The 22221-nt window shown below is 40.2% G+C and overlaps 1 protein-coding gene across 1 annotated transcript in view; it reads left to right on the top strand.

Annotated features, from left to right (window-relative positions):
* Positions 1 to 844: 844 nt before the first annotated feature.
* The window catches only part of TTC1 (tetratricopeptide repeat domain 1), a gene marked incomplete at its 3' end in the record, with an annotated part of 32167 nt that continues 10790 nt past the window's right edge, over positions 845 to 22221 (top strand). The window contains exons 1-5 of the mRNA XM_079542494.1: positions 845 to 1188; positions 12412 to 12472; positions 14324 to 14436; positions 16545 to 16581; positions 17808 to 17956. Of these exons, the coding sequence (XP_079398620.1) occupies positions 847 to 1188; positions 12412 to 12472; positions 14324 to 14436; positions 16545 to 16581; positions 17808 to 17956 (702 nt within the window). The 5' untranslated portion in view covers positions 845 to 846. The remainder of the gene's footprint in view (positions 1189 to 12411; positions 12473 to 14323; positions 14437 to 16544; positions 16582 to 17807; positions 17957 to 22221) is intronic.

The following is a 22221-nucleotide window of genomic DNA, read 5'->3' as shown; positions in this document are numbered from 1 at the left end:
GCTGACCCCTGGCACCCAGCGCTGCTCTCACCACCACCATTCTTTCTCAGGATGCACCTTTCCTAAACCCCTGTGCTCACAGGCAGAGGAGTTTAAAATGGCATTCCAGCCCCTTCCAAACGGCACGGCTTCATTTTGCACTGCAATTTTCATCTCCCACACACGCGGGCGCGCGCACTTGAAGCCGTAAGCGCGCAGCAGCCGCCCGCACCCGCCTCAGACTGAGGAGACGCCGCGCGCACCCAACAGTCGCGCAGCGCAGCGCCGCCCGCTCCCGCTGCATCCCGCGAGACTACAAATCCCGGCAGCCCGCGCGCGGCCCCTCCTATTGGCTGGCGCAAACAGGAAGCGGTCCGCGAGGTGAAGGGTGAGAGGTGAGCAGCGGCGGCCGGGAGGGAAGGTGTGGGATTGGGATCCGGAGCGGCGCGAGGGGGGCTGGAGGGGGAGCATTCGGCACAGCCGCCTCTCAGCAGGCGGGGTTGGGCTGAGGTGTGGGAAACGCGGGCCTGGAGCTGGGCGCGGGGGCCTCGAGGCCTGCGGCTCGGCAGGGTGCGTGCCTGGGGCCTGCTGCTGTGCCACGGCCGGCACTGAGCGCCCCGGGAGCGTGCTTCGGGTGTGGGATCGGCGATGGCCCCGGTTAGTTCTGCAGTGTCTTGAAAAAGCGTGCGTTAGATCTGCCTTACCCTGGAAGGTGATGGTTTCTGGAGGAATTATGGCTTCCATAGGATGGTATCGCTTATTATTAGGTGTATCCATAAGCATTTTGAGTATTTGTTGTCGAGATGTATTAAGCTAATGGAAGGTTATGTCTCTCTTGTTTCTATAAATCAAACCAAGGAGTCTGACATGGAGGAGGTGAAAAATGGACATCCGCCAGAAGAATTGCTTGATCACTTAAAGCTTTCTGATGAGAAGTCAGCAGAGAGCACCGGCTCATGGGCATCTGGCCCCAAAGATGCCCAGAATCCTCCAAACATGGAAAGTGGCAATATACCATCTTCAGCCAAAGATCCCATCACAGCAGATGAGTGTTTCCATGACTGTCGTGACTCCTTTGAGATGAAAGAGCCTGTACTGGATGATGAGGGAAATTCACAGAATGATGAGAATAACACAAGGAAGCAGGCAGAACTGGATGAGGAGTACTTAATAGAACTGGAAAAAGATATGCCAGAGGAAGAAAAACAGGTAATCCGGATAGCCCAGGTTAAATAGAATAAGTTATATTTTTACCATTACTTCTCTGGATGGTCTGCAACCAACATGAAAATAGTCCTTTAACACATTTCTGTGTTTAGAGTTACTGTTCGTGATTCTTTTTTGGTGACAAACATTTTGCTGGCTTGTGTAAGGTTATCGTGGCTAAGAAAGATTATAAGAAACAAAAATCTCTATTATGTTGTTTAGTTTTTGTGCGTTTGTTCTTTTGTCCTTAAAAAAATTCAGAGGTTTCAAGATAGTTTTGTTATCTGATAATTTAGTTCATTTATTGCAGTGTTTGTGGATTCAAATTGAAGTTTACTCCTCTAGATTACTGAAGCTTTCAAAACAAAATGCACAAAGTAATTGGATTCTGTTTGCCTTCAGTGCCATTATATTGGACAAAATGTTTTGGTGACCATCACAGTGACAAACTGGATACTGTTATGGGGAATAATGAAATAAGTCTGAGAGAGAGTTCAGGAGCTTTAGAGATTATATTTACTCCATAGTAAGTCTGTGTGACCCAGTTGTTTTGACCTTCAGTCAGTGGTGTCACTTGACAGCTGTTCAGTTTCAAGGTTCTAAAATATTGTGTCATCACATTTTCTTTATTGATAACTTGTTAAGTTACTTTCAGGGTTTGATTCAGACTTGAGTAATGTCATTTTGTGCTGGTGATCAGGTTTTCATAGCATGTAGCAGAAGGCTATCTACTCATTTATGATTTTTTTTTTTTTTTTTTTTTAATAGCAATTTCAATTCCCCAATGATGGGGGAGTAAAAATAACGAATGAAGTACATATATAAAGGTTAGATGTTAGGAAGAAATTCTTTAATTAGAGAGTGGTGAGGCTCAGGCTGCCCAGAGACGTTATGGATGTCCCATCCCTGGAGCTGTTCAAGGCCAAGTGGGAAGGGGGCTCTGGGCAGCCTGATCTGGTGGGGGTAAGCAGCTCACGGCAGTGAGTGGAACTGGATAGGCTTAAAGGTCCCTTCCAACCCAAGTTATTCTATGAGTTAGATCTCATGTTAAGAATAAGGGTACTGGAAGGGCTAGCTGCACAAATCAGGTCATAAATATCACTAAATAATTATGATGAGGTAAGGAGAAAGTTGAACAAGGATTGGCAGGTAACAAGAGAAGATAGAAATTGTCTTAAGAAAACATTACTTCATAGGGGAATGTAGTATATTGTATAGCTTTATAGTTTCAGAAATTCCTGAGTCATCAGAAGCAGCAGAAGGAATACAACTGTAGCTATAAACTATGAAAATGAGGAAAAGAAGAAAAGAAATTATGAATGTGTCTGTGAATTTGTAGGGACTTATCTACTTCTTGTAGAGGAAGTCTAATCCTTTCTTGTTCACCTGACCTGGTAACATTGTACCACTCTTTCTTAACTGCTGGGTAGACCTGTGTAAGTAAATAAAAGATGACTGTATGTTGCTCCCAAACAGTTGGAAAGACGGAAGGACTGGACAGTGGCTTACTGTCTTATTGTCAGCCAGGGTAAACAGAGACTGGTGAGCAAAATATGCAGAGCTAAGATGCCACAGGCGCCTAAACAACTAAATTCTTGTTACAAACCAGCACAGAGAAGTTTAACCAAGCTGTCATTCAGATTGTTCCCTCGCTGGTAGGGTGGAATTTATGACCCAAATACATCATTGAAGGTAAAAGGAGTTTTTCATCAGTAATGCAGTGGGTAATGTCAATGTAGAAGTTCCTTGAAGTGGAAAAACAATGGGGCTATTGGAGGAGGGGATCATAGAATATAATCTCCTTAAACTCATTCCTGATTCAATAAAAACAACATCTCCTGGTTGACCTAGTGAAAATTAATTCATCTTTCTCTTGATCTCTCTCAGTTTTGACATCTGTAAATGCTGCTTTTCAGGTCTAACGCTTTGAGATCTAATAATGAGAAATGTTTCTGAGATTTTTAAAAAGTTGTCTAATGTCTCCCTTGCCTTGAGAAGACTGCTGGAGGCCATCTAATTGAACTCCCTGCTCAAAGTTGGTTCAACTAGACCAGGCTGCTCAGAACTGTGCTGAACATCTCCCAGTCTGGAGATTGCACAGGCACTGTAGGCCTCTAGGTTCAAGTGTTAAACAACCTTCAGGGTGGAAATTTTTTCTCCTTGTGTCTATTTAGAATTTCCTTTGTTGCAGCTTGTGACCACTGGAATTTTTTCTCCATGCATCCAGGAAGAGTCTGTCTCCGTTTCCTTTAGCATTCTGGTCTCTCTGAGGCACCTTTTTCCAAAGCCTGAACAAAATCAGTTCTTGAAGGCTGTCTGCTTAGGTCCTGGTTCCAGCATCCTGGCCAGCTGTGGTGGCCTCTCCTGGATTGTGTGCACCATCCAGAAAGTCAGGGTCTCTTTTTGAATGCAGAACTGACACCTTTGAGACGCAGTGTTCAAGTGCTGAACAGAGGGCAAAGCCTCCATCTGCTTGCTGCACAGAAAAAAACATGATCACACTGTCTTCTCTAATTTAAACCACCATCAGTATTTATTGCTTGTACAGCAAGGAACAGTGTGATTGTGAGTCATGATGAGGCTTCTGCAGCAGCCTGTAGGGCAAAGGCAGCTAAAGAGATTCATAGAAAAGATACTGAACTTCACAGGAAAAATGGCATAGGTTAAAGCAGTAGGAAAAGGAACAGACATGGAAATGAGTGTCTTTTAGCTTTTCTGCTTCTCTTGTTTCTATTGAATTGTTAGGTAATCATTTTATTTTCCACAGCAACTTTGGCCCATTGAAAAATAAAAGAAGTGTGAAGATTGAATACTTGCATTTTGCTTTGTTACATTCTTCATTGAAAGCTGATGTGGAAGTACAAAATAACTGTTTAAACAGGAAACATTTCCTTACAGAAAGAATGGGCAGTCGCAGATCTCATTTTCCCTTGTTGTTTTGTTGTTTTTTTTTCCAGTGGTATTGAGGGATTATATTCTTCAACATTGTTTATGGATATACCTGATGAAGTGGGTGGATCTCACTGCTTTGTATCACCACAGATTATTTATAGTGTGAACTTTTATGTTCCACAGAGGGCTTTTTCAATGGAGTGTGTAAGCAGTCTTTGAAATACAACTTTTTTCTGTAACAAAATATTGTTGGTATCTGTTACAAGCACAGCTTGAGAAATGCTGAAACGAGATGAATTGGAAGCTTGCAGCAGATGTTATAACTACCAAAATAATCCATTAGCACACTCTTACTTTGCATGACCATATATTCTCTGTAAGGGAAGCCTTTGGTCTCAGCTCGTTTCCTTCTGGTATTTGGAATTGTTGTTGACTTTTTTTAATATTATTTGGATTTCTGAAACTGAGTCTTTGCATATTTTGGTTATGATCAGTTAAATGATGCAGGTGCTGAGAAAATGCTGCAGTTACAGTCTGCATCCATTTATTCAGTTGTTTGTTTTTTTTCAATTTTTAACCTCAAGTTACTCCAATGGATGTTTTTGAGAAGAGCTTTTTTTTTTTTTTTTGAAGAAGGAGACAAGAAAGCAGAAATATTCGGAAGCTGTTTATTTGACAGTATCATTAGGCTGTGGCAGCAGACTCAGCAGTGGTGCTGTTTGCTACTTCGGCAGTCCTTGATCAGTTATTCTCAAGCCCCTGCTGCCTCCTTCATTGAGCTGCTTCTCTGTGTGAATGTGCAGTGAACCAGTTACAGGGTCTGGTGCAGATAAAGAAATAATGCTGTACTTTTAGATTACAGGCAGCAGACATCAAATGAAAGCCTCATGACGGCATTTACTTATGGGGAAATGTGTTTTCTTCAATTAGACTGCTTGCCCATGTAAGAAAAACTTTGTGTTAATTATGGTTGCAACACCAAACAGAAGTTAAGTAGTCATAATATTTGTAATAAGGAGAGCTGAGCGTTAGCCCTGCTCAAATCAAATGATGGAGGTATCCCTTTATAGTTTTTTTTGTTAACTAAGCACATTTGTCACTTAGCAGCTTTAATGAAACAGAGATTTTGAGCACTGTTCTCATATGCTGTGGGAAGTCTCTAATTTATTCTGAAAACGTAGGGACAGATTTTAGTCCTTGCTCTGCGTATTTATGCATGTTCTATGTGTAAGCTTTTGCAATAGCAGCTCTGAGTAAATTTTGAGGTCTTTGTAGTGAGGTTTCTAATCTTAAGCAATAGGAATTGTTTCAACAGAAGCAGTGCGAATACCATAAGAGGTCTTCTTTGCACTATGAAATAGAATAAGAGGAGGAAGGGAGGAGAGTATTAAGACGCAAACTTGCAGGAAGTATTCTTAAAAAACAAATGCAGAAATGTAGCTTAGAACAGAGCTGGTTTTTGTGCTTGGACTTGCAAGTCAGCTTTTTGAAAATTATGCAGCTTGAAACAAAATTCAGTTTTATAAGATTTTTTTTAAGTGTGCTGATTGCTGTCTCAGCAGAGCACTGAGCAGTAAATTGCTTTTGATGCATTACAAACAGATTTTCTGGTTAGTTGCCGTTGACAGTGATGGCTTTGACATTGGTCTTGTCAGCAGAATTAATCAGAAGACACCCAACAGCTGCTACGTGGTAATTGTTTCGGTCTGACCTGGTCCTCTTCTGGAGGGGGCTCCTATTAATTATGAGTTTATCCAGCAGCAAGATTCTGAATCCCTCATGACAGATGTTGCTTGTTCTTTGGGTCTTGTCTGGGAAAGACTTAAGCACCGGCCCTAGTGAGCTGTTACTGTGGATGTAGAACACTCCTTTCTAGCTGCTCTGAGACCCTGGAATAAGTATGTAGCATTTCTCAAAAACAGTTCCTGCCTTTGAGCTGTCACATGTGTGCTGGAGCTTCAGTTGGCTGTAAGCACGGTCATCTTCTGTGTTAACACTAAGAAATGTCAGCAGGATAAGAATATGCTCTAGTAGAAGAGTTTCTTCATTAGTGTCTTGTTAGCACCTCTTCAGACATTAATTGAAACTGATCATAGAGAAATAGTGTTTCTGAGTTCTGCCTATTTTCAGTTCTGAACAAAGAAGCAAAATCTTTTTTTAAACCTCTGGAAGTTCTCAGAGATGTTAGAGAACATCTTTGTCCTCATCAAGACATTCAAACTGCTGCCTTCTTTCTCCTTTTCTGCCCCATACTTTAAGTTGATCTCATTGTTCTTCTAAAAACTATAGCTTCTGTAGAGAATTTATTTTATCAGGGTGTAGGAATGGATCTGGGATTTCTTTTGAGATGGCTTCTCGAGTGTAGTCATTCATTTCAGTAATTGGTGTTTTCCTAATGTTTGGCCAATAGAGGATAGTAACTTTTGTGCATAGCAATTGGACACATCAGTACAGTGGGAAAGGCATTACAACAGTTGTGATAAAAGGACCAGCACAGTAGAAAGGTGCTTTTAAGGAAGAGAAGATGATTGCTCACCTGTATCAGAAGATTCCAGGTTTGCAGGAGAAAGCTTCACTAAGGAGGGATCTCCAACCAAAGATCCTGCCCTGGTGGCCGTCAGCTCTTAAATGAGGTCTAAGAGAGGTGCAGCCGGGCTGCAGCCCTTCTGGATGCACCGCTGAATTGCCTTCACCTGTGCTCCCAGGGCTGACCGGGTCCTTTCCCCAGGTGCTCAATCAGTGGTTCAGACCATCATTCAACAGTTCCCATACACTGTGAAAGTTCACTTCTCTTGTGGTGGTGTGTTTTTTTTGTTTGTTTGTTTGTTGCAGTAGTGACAAAATAAAGACACAGAATGGAAGATGGGTTGTGAAGAAGTGAGGTGTAATTTGGAGCAGACCTCAGGTGTTGGTCACTTGGAGATGGCCTCAAAACTTTTTAGCAGGAGAGAATCCTAGCTGGACCAAAACAAGATTATCAGTACATAAGACAGTGTAACTGACTGTACAGCAGCAGGGCTTGTTACACAAATTATTGAAAAGTATATTTTTTGCTAATGCCTCTCATAGATGTTCACAATTATTTTGCATAGCAATAAAACTTGCAATACATTTGGGTTTTGAAGGGTTCAAAATGTAATCTTGTGGAAATACAATAAAAGGTGATTCCTGCATTAAGATGACCTACTTTAGTAACCTGAATCCAGCATGCAGTGCAGCAGCAACACTAGATATGCAATTCTTTTGGTCAGATCAGAGTAGAAGATGGTTTGCTAGACTAAAACTGCCCTATCTGGTGGTTAAAAATAGAACAAAATATCCTGTTTTATTTTCTGAGTTAATCAAAGCACATCTGAAAAGTATATCGGTATCTGCTGCAGTAATTAATTCTAGGTGCTGGTGAAAAGAACCTGTATGATGTTTGGAGTTAGAGTCTCCATGTGTGATTTATAGTCCCAGCTGCATTTATAAACTTAATTGCTGGATGGCAATTTCGTAGAGTGAAAAATTATACCTTCGTTTTTCTTGCAGTGTTGCTGTTTTTATGCTTATGTTAGATTTGCATTTTTCTGGAAGATGCAGATACTGTCAAACTCAGACCTTTGGTTTACAGAAGTGAGAGGCTTGTATGTGACTAAATATTTTGACTTGTGTGCTGATGGATTAAGTGGTCAGCTCCACTTTTCTGCCCGAGGCTTTTGCCTCCTTGAGCAGAAGTGACTGGGTGGCGTGTATTGTCACTCAGGGGTAGTCACTGCTTTCAGTCTGGCATGCTAACTTAAACTGACTGCCTGGGATGGATGTGACCTATTGTTTGTGGAAGTGCTGCTTACAATTTCAGGAAAAGGTAGTGACTGGCAGCAGAAAGACTAAATCCATCTTCAGCATGAAGTTACAGTGAGCACCATACAACCATAAAGCAAAGTTCAGATCCTTGAACGTGTGATACAGCAACGGCTTCACAAAACTGCAGGGGGAAGCAGATGACTAACCACAGATGGCTTACAAACAGAATTGGTATTTGAAGCTCAGAAGTGTGTTCCTTATCTGTTCAAATTGCTTGCTTTTGTGCACCCTTCGAATCCTGGTGATTTTAAATGACTGCTACTGGGTGACCTTACAGAAGGGTATATGAGATGCAGATGTGCTCTGTCACACTGTATAAATAGCCGTGCAGCGAAGGAAGTATATTTGCTGCTCTTCACAAAACTGGAGCCAAGAACAGTTCCCTTGCAAAGTTAAATCAATTGATCAAATAAAATGCATAGGAACAGCCAAAGGAAACGTGGTTGGAAGCATTACAAAAGGAAGGTATTCAGCCTCCAGCTCTCACAGCTATATTTAGGGATTCGGCTTCCAACACTTCTATTATATTGGTTCCTTCCAAAATAAACAGCAAAAAATGTGTAGGTTGCTGCCTTCTCTAGTACTAGAATAAAACTTTAATGATTTTATTTTTAACTGCAAGCTTCTTGGCGGAGTAGCTGAGGTCCAAGGACTGTATCTGATGGTTTTTCTTTTGAATTGTTGTACTTCATTGTCAGAAGGCCAAGCTGTCTTGTCTTGTTACTTCACATCAGGCCTTCATTCTCAGCACCTCTTACGTGCCAGGCAAGTGTTAAGATCTTAATTTCTTCAAATGTGGACAATTCTAATTCAGTATCCAAATCTGGAAACTTTTCTAATCAGATCCTTTAAGAATAATATTTCTAGTTAATTGTAGTTATTTCCCCCAGTTGTTTTGTTGTGGTTTTTCTTTTTTTTTGGGGGGGGGGGGGGGGGGGGGGGGAAGAGGGGGGGGGTGGTATATATAAAAAACTGATGCTTGCTGCTTGGAATTTGTGATCATCTTATTAAGAAATCTTGCAAGAAAAGAAATGGCAGAATTTCATCTATTTTGACTAGCAGGAGATCATAAGAGAATGTAAGTTGGGAAGTTGTGACTTTACCCTAACCCTCTCATGTGAGCAGCCTTAGGGTGCATGGTGGGTCAGGATGTTTCCTCTCTAGGCAAAGCATTCCAGGAGTTTGGGCTGACCTACTTCCTTTGCTGAGGAGGGGTAGCCTGCCCTGTAGCAACCTCAATCTTGATCTGAAAACTGAGTGGGTGGGGACACTGAAATGACATAGTGCAAAATTTGTCCCAAGGACAAGTCACTTGCAATTTTTGATCTCTGGTCTGATGTGATCGCCATTAACTGATGACCAGTCCATTGAAGCTGGAAATTCAGCTTGCTGAGTGAAGAGGTTTTGTCTTCTAATAGTGCTTTTTTAAACCTAAGTTTGTGCAGAAGATTCTAACAGTGTCGGAGCAGTGCATGGTACAGCAGGCCTTTCAGATTAAGTTGGTGTTAATCCAGAAGAGTCGTCTTTCTGCTGCTTTGGTATTAGGACTTTCTATTGCAGAAATGCACGTATGTGCAGGAACAAATTGTGTTTATTTCACAAATAGAGAATATCCGTTATCCGTAGAATATCCGTAGCAGACGTTAGTGCATTTAGGATGGGATGTACTGACATGTATGCATTAGCATTTTGTGAGAAAGCCAGAGGGATTTACTTGTAGGGGATGATAATCTGCTATCATGCATCACCAACGGGTCACACTTTGAATGCAAATACAGAACGATGCACGAGGTACCCCTGAGTCTTGCCTTTCTGAAAAGTGCAGTTAAGTGACAGCCTGAAACCTGTAAACGTGGGGATATGAAAACATTGGTGAAGCTGTAACAGAAATCCTGGTTTTGAACCAGAATTGCGTTGCTTTTATAGCTGCTTTCCAGAGAGCTGAGTAAGCTACAGGGCCATATAAGGTATTCTTACCAATGCTTTTGAAACATGCTTACACAACACTTTTTCTGGTCAAATAGTCTGAAGTCACTGCAAATCTCTCACTGACACTCATATGGCTGGAACAGCAGGGTGAATAATAGTCTTCCTCATTCCTTCAAGATTGTGAGTGACCAAGAGAACATGTCGAAGAACAGGCTTTCAGAGGAGGAGAGCTGTGTGAACGATCGCATCGCAGTGTGACAGCCCTTAGCTCCAAAGCTGCTCAGAACTTTTGTCTGACCACGTTTCCCCAGCGAATGTGGGTTGTACAGACACCTCAGTCCTCTTTGCTGTTGAAACCAGCTCGCAGTCCTCTTTGCTAAGTAACAAGGGAGCCCATAGCTCAAAAATTTAGTGATATAAATTTTTTCCTTTTCTTTTTTTAAAGATTATAAAGGTTATTCTCTTGAAGTTTTCTCGCTTTGAGTAAATTTTTATATTAGTTTTTGATACTTGACTGGGATAAGCATATACTCTTTTGTAATACTTTTAATAAAATGCTAATGCGAGTAAAGATTTTCATCTGATATTCCTTCTTTTTTAGGGTTTCTGCATCAGGAATACCGCAACCATTTTATGGGGGGAGAATTTTTTGTTTCATTGCACACAAGTCTATCTTTTGCAACATTGAATCAGTTAATAGCACTTAAAGGCCAGTTCTAAATAGGTCACGAGCAATGAAGTCAACAGGGCTTGTGTTCCAAGCATTTCTTATCTTGGATAAGGTTTATTCATGTAGATCTTTTATCTTTCCCAGTAAGATCATCTTTTCTAAACCTAAGCCAATTCTGTACTGAAATTTGGCTACTTGTTCTTGGAGGTCTCTTCCAACCTTGGTGATTTGATGATACTTCTTGGTTCACTACTGTGCAAATGACATCTATAAGGTGATTTTAAAATGTATTATTGTGGAGCTGCTGTGTGAGCAGCAGTGATGAGTGCTTCCAAAGTCAGGGTGCAGCTTTCAAATGTGGCTATGTGTTCCTCGGGCTGAATTGTAGAATCCCACGTGTACACAATGAATGCATGCTTTTAATGCTGTTTGTGCCTTAATCTCTCAAATTTGTTCCTACACTCATATTTAAAAGGCACTCACTGGCTCGTTTACCTTGGTGCTAATGACAGTGCAGAAGGACTTGTGTAGGACTTTGGCAGAGAACCCTGAAGGAAAGCTGATTTCTAAATAGTGATATACATCTCATCCGCTTTTTTTTTTTTTTTTTTTTTTTCAATGTGAAGATCAATCAGTCTGAGACATTGCTTTTAATAGGCAATAGGAAAAATGTTACTGGTGTAATTGTGTACCCATGGGCTCAGGTGAGACTTTGCTGGGTGGTTTTGTGTGTGACCGCTGAGTGGCATTTCCCTCAGAGCGCTGTGATCTCTTTTAATGACATGGTAACAGTGGTTGCTGAATGATCATCCAAAAGCAATAAGGGTGAGAGGAGAGAACCTCCGATTTCACATTGTTTGTCAGTGACTTGGCATAGCTGTGAGATGGTGCAGTGCTCCACAGAGTACTATATTTAGCTGTTTCCAAGGAGATGTTCTGTGCGATATTGATAATTGCATTAATCCTTGATTTACACAATCTGTGGGAAACTGTTCCTTTCCTAGCGTTGGCTTTTTAATTGCTCGGTGATCTGTAATTTCTGAACGCCTTGATTTGAGTCCCTTGTGCCTGCATGTTAGGGGCAAATCGGGGGCCAAATTGTCTTTGTTCTTTTTTTACTATGGAAATGATTCACAAATGTGAGCATTGCACTTGTTAGCATTGTCTTTCTTACAAGCCTTTTGTCTTTACTTCTGTGAGGTATGCCTGCGTGTGGAAGCCTGCCTTTGTAAATACATTTCAGAGATGGCTTGATGACATCCTGTGTTTTCAGTGTCAGAGGCTAAGAACATTCATGTCAACTCTGCCTGTGCTAAGAGTACTGTTAAGATATTCATGGATGAGAACACAACTCAGCTCAGCGTGTGCAATTTTCACTGTATAACAGAACAATCTTCCTGTCTCAGGGTCTGATGGTTTATTCACTCTGCATAAGAAATCTTTCAGAGAGGTATTATGCACAGACCTGTTTCTAATTCAGTGAGCTGAAAATGCTTTGCATGTTTCTGAAGGTAACTATGGATTTCTGAGGTGGAATTATTTCAAACAAAACTTTTGAGACTTGACTATATAGAATGCATTTTAGATGTAGAGCTACACCAGTTGAATTGGTAAGGAATTAAGAAGCAAGCAAACAGCTTCATTATGAGTGGTCTTGGTGCATAATGTTCACAAACTGGGGCTTTCTGACTGCCTTGTTGATGTACTGCAGTGTTTTATGGATTATGAAGTCTATCATCTCACAGTAGATGTAAGCAAGGGATCTTGGCACTAGCTAAAATTCTTCAGATTGTATTTTATTTTGATTTTCATTCGTAGTTTATTTGGAAATACAGCTGACCTACTTGTTCATTTCAGTTAAATACTTTGAGACGTCTCTTCTTTTGTAGAAAAGAAGAAAGGAAAGCACAACGCTAAAGGAGAAAGGAAATGAACAGTTCAAGAAAGGAGGTGCGTTGATAATCTTTGAATATTGTATGGAAATTGGTGAATGTTAGATTAATATTTAGCCATCATAGTGATATTGCAGGAAACTCATAGGAAAATCTTGCATTTATTATTTTTCAGCTTTATCATCTTTATTGTTTCTTCACCCAGCCCTAGAGAACAGAAAGAGATAGCAGACTTCCTTAAGAGTTAAGTTCAAATCACAAAGACTTGGATCTCTAGAGCAGGATTGTCATGAATGTTGAGTTTAAATCCAAGAACATGATACAAAACTGACTGCCTTCCGAGTGCCAAGGCTTTTTCTGAGAATCAAAAAAGGCTTCCACCAGTCCTGAGTATTCCTAATGCAATTGCTTAGAATTGATGATGGCTCAGTGGCTCAGTAATTCTCTCATAGCTTTGTACGTCTGTATGTGTCTTTTTATCCACTGGCTCAGTCCTTCATGTACGTGCTGTAATTGTGTAGGCATTTTTATACTTATTTATACATGCATTGTGTACATCGATGTGCATCTCTCTATACATGCATATACACACTTCTGTTTTTATGTGTATGCACAGAGATACACACTTTTATATAGCTGTACACAACCATGCATGCACATAGAGACCTCTACAGTGAAAAAGATCTAGGTGTGTGTAAATTTCTGACTTACACTGAAACTGGATGTTTGTGAATGTAGTTAATCTGTAGCAGCAGAGTTGAGGTGAGCAGTAAGTAATACCACCAGCAGTATTTGGTAAAATGTATGAAGGGGAAAATGATTTTTGACACCCACCTTTCATTCTGAAGGTTAGAGGTTTCACAAAGAAACCAGGAAATGGAGATTAATGGTTCTCTCAGTCAGTGGGGACACAAACAGGTAACCTCCATTTCCCAGGGTATACTCCTATGATCAGATAGTGGTCTTCCTGTTGGAGGTCTTTTATTGTGTGTTGAGAAAGCAAGATTGCTGGGTCATGGTTTACCAATTCAGGCAAGTGCCAGAGCAGGCAGAAGGGGGCTGGTGGAACCATGGAAGAAGCAAGCCTGTAATATTGGCTCAGCTTTCTTGTGAGATCTTATCCATAGCTGTCTCTTGACAGATTCTTTGTTGGATCTGTTCAGTGTGCTTGTGCTGCTGATGGCTGTCAAATTGCTTACTGATCAGAAATAAACTTTTAAGCACCTGGTTGATCACTGGTTAATGTGGACAGAAACGATTGCTCTGCTTTGAGGAGAATGCATTTATCAGCTAGCAGGCTGTTGCTCACAGTCAGTACAAGACCTTTGCATTACTTCTTTCTACCATTATTGGAAAGAAATAAAATGTGCTTAATCACTGGTCTTTCCTTTAGACCAGATTTGATGATGGATGACCATTGGTTTATGGTGACAGACCTGTAAGTCAGTCATTGAGGAAGTTGGGGCAGTTATCTCCCAAGCAGCTGAGAGCAGTTACTGGCAGAACACCATGTCCAGCAGGTGTTCCTATCAGGGCAGGGATACATTTCTGGAAAGATTCAACCTCTGAGGCTGATGGTACCCTCTCAACAAATAGGACAAAACAGCTTCAGGGGTGAGACCTGCATGCAGAGCATGCTGTACTCATTATACTAAGCACAAGTCTATTTTTCTGCTCCCATGAGGCTGCTGATTTTAAATTAATTGATTGTCATTTATGTGGATGGTAGTCAGTCATGTACTTTGTCATAGAGCAGCTACTGCTTCTGACCACTGGTTTAATATTGCATCATATATTGAGAAATGTTTCCAAAGAAATCATAGTCATGTAATTCGTTGACCATACTGGCATTTGAAATAAATGATCTGTTGCTTTCTTGTTATTTTTTTTTCCCCTCTTGCATCTACAGAGTACGGAGAGGCAGAAGACTCTTACACAAAGGCTCTGCAAATTTGTCCAGCCTGCTTCCAAAAAGATAGGGCTGTTTTGTTTTCAAACAGAGCTGCTGCAAAAATGAAACAGGTGAATATCTTTTTTTATTTTATGAAATGATTAGTATTGATTGTATGCCACGTGAAATTATGAAGTCACTAAGGATCTGTAACAAGGGAAAGGAATTGCTGCATTTGTAGGCTTTGCTGCTTGTGTATTCTCTCAAGCTCCCAGTAGGAATGCTAGCATGTTTGGTTTTACTGAGGGTTAATTCAAAACTGAAAGTTGCAGTTGGAACTGTTCAGAGTTTCTCTTGACATTATATTTTAAACACTGATTGGTTTTTATTCTCCTTTGAACAAACTCAAAGTTCATGTGGAACAGATGTCTTTAAGCATGCTTAGCATATACAGACCATGTGTTAGATTGTTCAGAAGCATGGCTAGTTAGTATTTTTTCTAAAAATCTGAGTAGTCTTGTAAAATAATTTGTTCAGATGCTTTAAGGCATAAGCAGAACTTCTAACTACTAATTCAGTGTGTGTGCTTCCTTCATAGTTGCTGTATTATAGCGTAGATCTACGTAGCAGGGCAGTGTCTGAAGAGAATGGCTGCAGCTTTCTTCATGTCTTTTCTATTCCTTACCCAGGGACAGGTGCCTACTTGTTCCCGGAATCTGTATTCACTGTAGGCAGAATAGAAGCCCTAGGACCCACTCTGTCTGAACAGAAACTAAACAATTTACTTTGTAAGCTGATAATTGATTTTAAAGAATAACAGTTAGAGGTTCTTCATGTAAGTGAAGATTTCATCTTTATAAACAAGCTGTTGGACTGCCGTACAACTGGAAGAATGGGAGGAGAACCATTATGCCAGTTTGAGTTAATACAGTCTGTGGACATGCTACTGCATGGGACTGCAAAGGGAGCTAGAAGGACCTATCAGCAAGTATTTGGTAACACTTTTCTGGCTCACAGGACTGTTCAGCGTCTAAATTTAGTTGTCTGAGATATTTGTATGGCTTTTCTATAATGGTTATTATTGTACTTAAAGAAGTAGGTCTCTTCAGGCTATAAACATGCTAAATTACCTCTTCTTTCTAAATAAGTGGAAGTGAAAATTCAAGAGAAATTACTCCCTACTTTTGTTTTAAGATTGAATGGTTCTGGAAAAGTAGAATAGTAACTCCTATAATCTTTTTGTCCTCTTGTAAAGTTAACTGTCTTGCAGCTCTCTTTAATTTTGAGGCAGATGGAGCTCTGTTTGGGAATGTACCTTGCGGCCATATTTAAGTATAAATAAATCATTGCTCAGACAGAATTATCTAACTTGCTTTTGGGATACTAAATTATTTGGCCAGACAAGTTAAAAATGGAATTCAGTAGTAGCAGGTGCTGGAACCTTTCAAATACAAAAGCTGTAAACTGAAAAACATCCTCATAATCCAGGTGTTAACTAGAAAACTAATCTAATAATTTCCAAACAATCACAAGATGATGAAAGAACTATCCACAGACTAAAAACCTCACCTGTCCAGATGAGTGGAACCTCCCACACCAATACTTTACTCTGAAAATAGCAATGAGCAGCCTTGTTTTCTTGAAGGCCTTTTAGTTTAGATGAAAATAGGTTCTTTGTCTCAGTCTTCTTCCTTTTTTCCTTTTTCTCCATTATAAGCAGATTGCTTGACTCTCCTAACTTGGCTGTCTGGGCACACTAAAATCTTGTCCCTACTGCTTCTGGCAGACTCGAGCATTTTCCCTGGTAGAGGAAGTTACATGAGTCCTAAAGGAATATCTGCTTTCCAAATGTCTCAGCTTGTACAGACAAGAATTTATCTGGGAGTCTGGGAACAGTCAGTTCCAACCTCTTACTTAATTGACATACGTACAAAAGCTGTAGCTCAGTTAAGCTAAGGCCTGCAGATGTGACTCAGCCTTTTGACTGTAGCTTGCTGCTGGCTGCTCTGTGCAGACTGATTAGTGGGGCAGCGTGCAATTGGAAGGCTGGCAGTCTTTGCAGAGAGAAAGCTAATCACTGGTAAAGAGCTTTAAATCAGAAGCAATAGTATGAAAAGCCTTGATTACATGAACATCCCAGTTCCTTGGAATTCCAGACAACTCTTCTTGCTTGCAATTGTAAGTAATCTGTTTCCCAAGAAATACAGTTTAACTATAACAAAACTATTCTGTGTTCTAGGACAAGACAGAAGCTGCCCTAAATGACTGCAGCAAAGGTATGACTTTGTCTTTCCTGTGTTTTGCTCTTGTGCTAGATTTTTGATGAGTAAATGACACCAATTAGTGCTTTACAACAGTGCTATGACTTTGGGCACAGCAGTCTTGAAATAATTTAGAGAAAAACTGTAGTGGAAAGCATCTCAATCTAGAATTAGTTATTTTGTGAAATGTGAATGAAACTTACTATCTGTAATAATTTACTTTATGTTCTTTTGTGCCAACAAGACTGTACTTTTTTTTTTTTTTTTTTTAATAAGAAAGCATTTTTTATTGTGGAAGCTGTTATACTTAGTTTTATAAACCCACTTCCACCTGCCGTTCCCCTCAAACCTTGGTTTAATCCCAGGCTCCAAAGAGCTGTGGGGCCTCATAGAATTAAAAGCATTATCAGTTCCCTTTTATGCATGGCTTTTGCTTTGTCACAAGGGCTTATGCTTTCCCATTTTTGTCCTGCATAGTTTTATCTCTGCAACTTCTAGTGAAATCGTTTCAGCTGTGTGTTGCTTTATTGCTTCCACCCACTCACCCATGCTCGAATATTTGCTAAACTCCCCATGATAGCTGGGGAAGAATGTCCGAATTACCAGTCAGAAAACTAATCCAGTGACTGAGTGCCAGTACTGCTTGTACAGTAAATAGGAGTTTGTATGTTTTAAAAGTAACCTTGAAGGTAACAAATTCTAGCTGACCTCTCTTACTCTGGGGTTTTGCGTTTTGGCAGCGGTGCATTTTCAAAAACATTTCAGATAATTTTGTGGTGGCTTATAGAGGACTGGTATGTTTTGCTGCAGTGAGACTTAAACCATCGCCTGATGCTCCCCAGGGACTTGGCTTACAAGCTGCAATGCAACACCTACAGCACAGCAGAGCAATTCACTCTGCAACATGCTGACTGTAGTATTGTCTTTGTCCTTCCAGAAGGAATAAGCTATAGAATACTTGCCTAATCTGAGTTTTAGTTATCCTGAAAATAATTTTAATGGCTTGGCAATTAAAAATTTAGGCAAGATTTTGTACTTGCTTTTACTGTGATGAAAAATGGGTGAATAAATTCTTGAGAAATCAACAGCAGCCTGTGAATTGTAAGTTTAGGATTTAGTCCTAACTTTTAGTCCTAAAAATAACTATTGATATTAAAAAAATTAGTACACACTTAAGAATTATTTGTAGGAGCTGTAGAAATGTTTCAAGTAAAATGCTGTGCTTCGTTTTTGTTTTCCAGCAGTGGAATTAGATCCTAACTATATTAGAGCTTTGCTGAGAAGAGCAGAACTATATGAAAAAACAGAAAAACTAGATGAAGCTCTGGAAGATTATAAAGCAATCCTAGAAAAAGACCCATCAGTTCATCAAGCCAGAGAAGCTTGTATGGTAAGCCTTTTCAGTATACTTTGGCTCAACTTCAAAATGAAGACTTTCCTTTCCTAGTCTAAATATTCAGTGCTCTCAATGCAAGCTTCCTGTAGCAATACCTTTGAGTCTGAAATGTACTGTTCTCTTCCAGTTTTACATAGGATAGACGGCATGAAATGCTACAACTTCCATTATGGACCTGAGTCCTGCTAAGCATAGGTGTTTTTTTTAACGTTTGTAAAATGATTGAAGGTAGATGTGTGTTTTGGGCTGCAAGCTGTATTTGTGCCTGTTGGATAGCATACCCCACGCCCTACACAATGCACACACAAAAATCACAGAGTTGTGGGAGTTGGAAGGGATCTAGAGATGACTGAATCCAATCCTGCTAAAGCAAGTTCCCTACAGCAGGTCACGCAGGAATGCCTCCAGGTGGGTCTTGAATATCTCCAGAGAAGGAGACTCTACAACCTCTCTGGGCAGCTTGTTCCACTGCTCCATCACTGACAGTGAAGAAGTTCTTCCTTACACAGTTTGTCACTGAATATATTACAGTTCTCACTTTTCTTCTAGTTTGATTCTCCCCGAGGGATATCTTGTAACTGAATGCAGTAACGTTTCAAAAATACTCGTCTAAGTAACATGACAATACACTTATTACAAACTTTGAATTCCTGACTGAGGTTGTTAACTGTATTTATACATGTGCTAGGAAAGGTTGGCTAGGCCACAAACAGGACAGCACTGACTGCTGTGGTGAATCACTGCAGCATTTTAGTAGCCAGCACTTCAATATGGATCAGCAATTTGGAAATCATAGAATCGTTTGAATTGGAAGGAACCACTAAAGGCCATCTGGTGTAACTCTCCTGCAATGAACACAGACACCACAGCTCCATCAGGGCTCAGAGCCCCTCCAGCCTGACCTTGCGTGTCTTCAGGAATGGGGCACCCACCACTTCTGGGCAGCCTGTGGAGTTCTAAAAACAAACAAACAAACAAAAAAAAACCCAAAAACCAAAACCTTAATTGTATTCTGACTTTTATTCTTAAAGTCGGAATACAAATACTCAATAATAAAGTTTTTGCTTGTTAATAAATTAGTGGGAATCTATTTCTCTTTCAGTATAATTATTCTGGTAACTGATGAGTTTGCAGTTAAATGCATAGAAATAGATACTTTTTTGATTACTTTATTATTTAAGTGAACAGCAGATAGAGGCTGTTTGAGTTATCTGCAAGTCTACTTAAACGCTGGTATTTGGCTTCTTGATTTTGCTGTGTTCTGGTTTTGGTGTTTGTTGTGGGTTTTTAACATATACCTTGCGTGTGTATTGGCTATCTTGAGATATTTTACTAATAATGACTGAAGTCTGCTATTAATTTTTAGAAACTTAGCCTTTCACATCAAAAAGGCACCTGGTAGTTGCGTCACTCTTTTCTAATTAAATTATTTTTCTTGTTCCCAAATAACATGAGTTCTTCAGCTTAGCACTGTGTTCCCATGTCTGCTTTCACTGAACATTATAAATACTTAAGGGTTAATGGTTTCTTGAGGAAATTTTGTCATATCACTCAAATAATAATAATTTTAAAAAGTAAGTTCTTTAAGGTTTGCTTGGACTTCAGGATGTGGCAGCTTTGTTGAACAAAGGAAAACTCCTAACACTTCACGAAGCCCAGTCTATCACGTAAATAACCTCTACTCAGTGAGGATATAAAGTCATTGCTACAGCCAGTTCATTTGAGTTCGTAACTGTCAAATACAAGCAGAAAGTGTTTTTTCTAGTGAATGTTCAATATGTTAATGCTTAGCATGGAAACCTGCTGTCAGTTGGACAATTTCAAAGGGTCTTTTCACAAAGGTTGGTGTAGCACGAAGGGCTGTTTTTGTGCAGAAAGCTCCTCTTATAGGCTGCTTGCCATTCCTATTTCTGAAGGAGGTTATGAAGGCTGTTGAAAGGAAAAATGTGGTAGATAGAGAGACAGTCTGTGGCTTTGAAAGAATGCATGCAAATGAAGGGTAGCTGCTATCAAATAGAAAGTGACCACCAGTTTTGTCAGAGCTGGAGCTTCGTGTCATGGTGTGTGAATGGCTTGTGAGCACCAGAGTGCATGGAAAGAGCTGACTACCTTCCATAGGGAAAGCAACAACTTAATTCCATTTTACGATAAATGGATTTTTAAATATAATGCTTGGTTGGGCACTTGAATCTATATGACATACTTGACTTTTAATAGCTTGTTAAATTTTCAAAGGGCATCAGTGTTCTGTGTTCAGCTTCATATCAGTGAAACTGCAACCTACTCTGCCCCATAAAGGAAAAAAGTTTACTCCAGAAATTTTGTGTAAAAGCCACTATCTATACGTTGGTGCAGAAATATGTTTTCAAGGTTTAGGTTTAATTATTTCAATTCCCTATTTGTGAAAATAAGGTATTAGTAGTGATTTATTTTTTTTTTAAATTCCCCTCCCCCATACCGTGGTGTTGTAATGACACATTAGGAAGTGCTTTAATAGCATATTAGACAAGAAGCCTTGCCTGAAATTACTTCCTTTGGGACTAGATCAATTGCACTGATGGCAGAAAAGTACTCTGCTTAACTGTGTAACTCCCATTAGTGGTAAGGGTAAGATTTCACAAAGCAGCTGAAGTGTTGAACTGCCTGCTGCTTAGAAAGCTGTCCAGTTGCTTTCCTCATGCTTACGCTGGTATGAGTCCATGACTGACCCTGTGGAGATGGCTGGTGATATATATATATATGTATATATACATGTGGCTCTGGCAGGCAACTAGCCTGGCCAGAAGGAAAAGCATCTATAAGTGAGCAAAAAAAGAAAAAAAAAAAAAAAGCCAGCAACCAAAAAGCCCTGAAGGAGTAGCTTTATATTGCCTTGGCTTTCTGCACTCAGAGGAGTCCTACTGCAGTTACTGGTGAGAAAGGAGGATGTGGCAAGGCAGTGCAGGAACTGGGCCGGTCATTTCTGGCAGCACCCAGTGACAAGGTCAATTTACTGTGAAACAACCCCCTGATGCTTGTTGCGTGCAGCTGAGAGCAGGAGAGTGTTTTATCACCTAGCTCTTGGCAATGGCTTAATAAATGACAGGCTTGTCAAACATCGTTACTGCAGGGGCAGTGAACGTGATGCATCCATCATAGTCAAGAAAAGAGTATTTGTGTTGGCCATGTTTATAGTCTCCTAGCTGAGACTATGGCTTATTTGATCCAGCAGTTCAGCCAAGGAATCTGCTGACGTTCCTAAAGGAAACGATGGGATTTAGTTTTGTAGCTTGTAGTCTTTTAGCATTAGCCTCGATCCAAGAAAGAGGCCTAATGTAATCTAGTTGGTTACTGGGTAAAACAGTGCAAGCGTGTTTTAGCGGCTCTTCATACAAAGAGCAGCTATGCAGATCTGACAGATTGTTACGAAGCACCAGTAAGGATTCCATAGATGAAGATGTGAGAGCAGTCAGTCATTGGTACAAAATACAAGGAGTTTGAAACATACATCTTAGCTGATCTGAACCCCCTAAAAGTTTAGATGCAATCCTTTCTGTCTCTTTCAATACCACAATTTTGTTTCAGTATCTGGTGGAGATTTGTTCCAGGAGAGAATCAGAAACAGTGCTGCTGTTCTTCCTGGCCATCTTTCAGAAGTGTTTTAGAATGACTGGTCATTTACTTGTAATTTTTGTAGCTGGAAAGCACAGAGTTTGACTGTTTCGTGTACATTCTGCTCCTTGACCTCATTTTAGTAGGCAGACTTCAGGTCACATGTGGTGCAGGATACGTTGTATGAAATGCCCTCAGTTTGTACTGGAGTGGTTTACAGTATTTTGCTTTTCAGTTGGTCAAGCTTCAGAATAAAAGCAGTATTTTGAGATTGAGGCTTTAAAGCCCTCCCCCTCCCCCCCCCCCCATGAAAATTTGTTAATGAAATACTGACATGGCTAATTTTATGCTTTTTAAAATAATTGTAATTGATCTCTAAATTTTATAATAAAAAACGTTGTTCCAGATATAATGCTGTCTCCACGTATGTAATTAGCAGATCTGTAATATGTAGGGACTAAGAGGTTCTGCTTTATTGTGATGTAAAGTGCCCTGCTCTTTGCAGAACTAGTTCAGCACTTCTGTGCCTCCGCTGGTAGTGAAAATGATGCATCAAGAGAATCTGCAAATTAGCTTTGTTCACCTGTTAGAGCCAATCTTTCTCCTTCCTACGTGTAAGAAATACTTCACATACTGCTGTAGGGAATATAATAATCTTGTTAAATGGG

This window comes from Tetrao urogallus (genome assembly GCF_951394365.1).
Source record: "Tetrao urogallus genome assembly, chromosome: 14".
Taxonomy (NCBI): Eukaryota; Metazoa; Chordata; class Aves; order Galliformes; family Phasianidae; genus Tetrao; species Tetrao urogallus.
The sequence above is the reverse complement of the archived record's forward strand: the minus strand, read 5'-3'. Positions and strand labels throughout refer to the sequence as shown.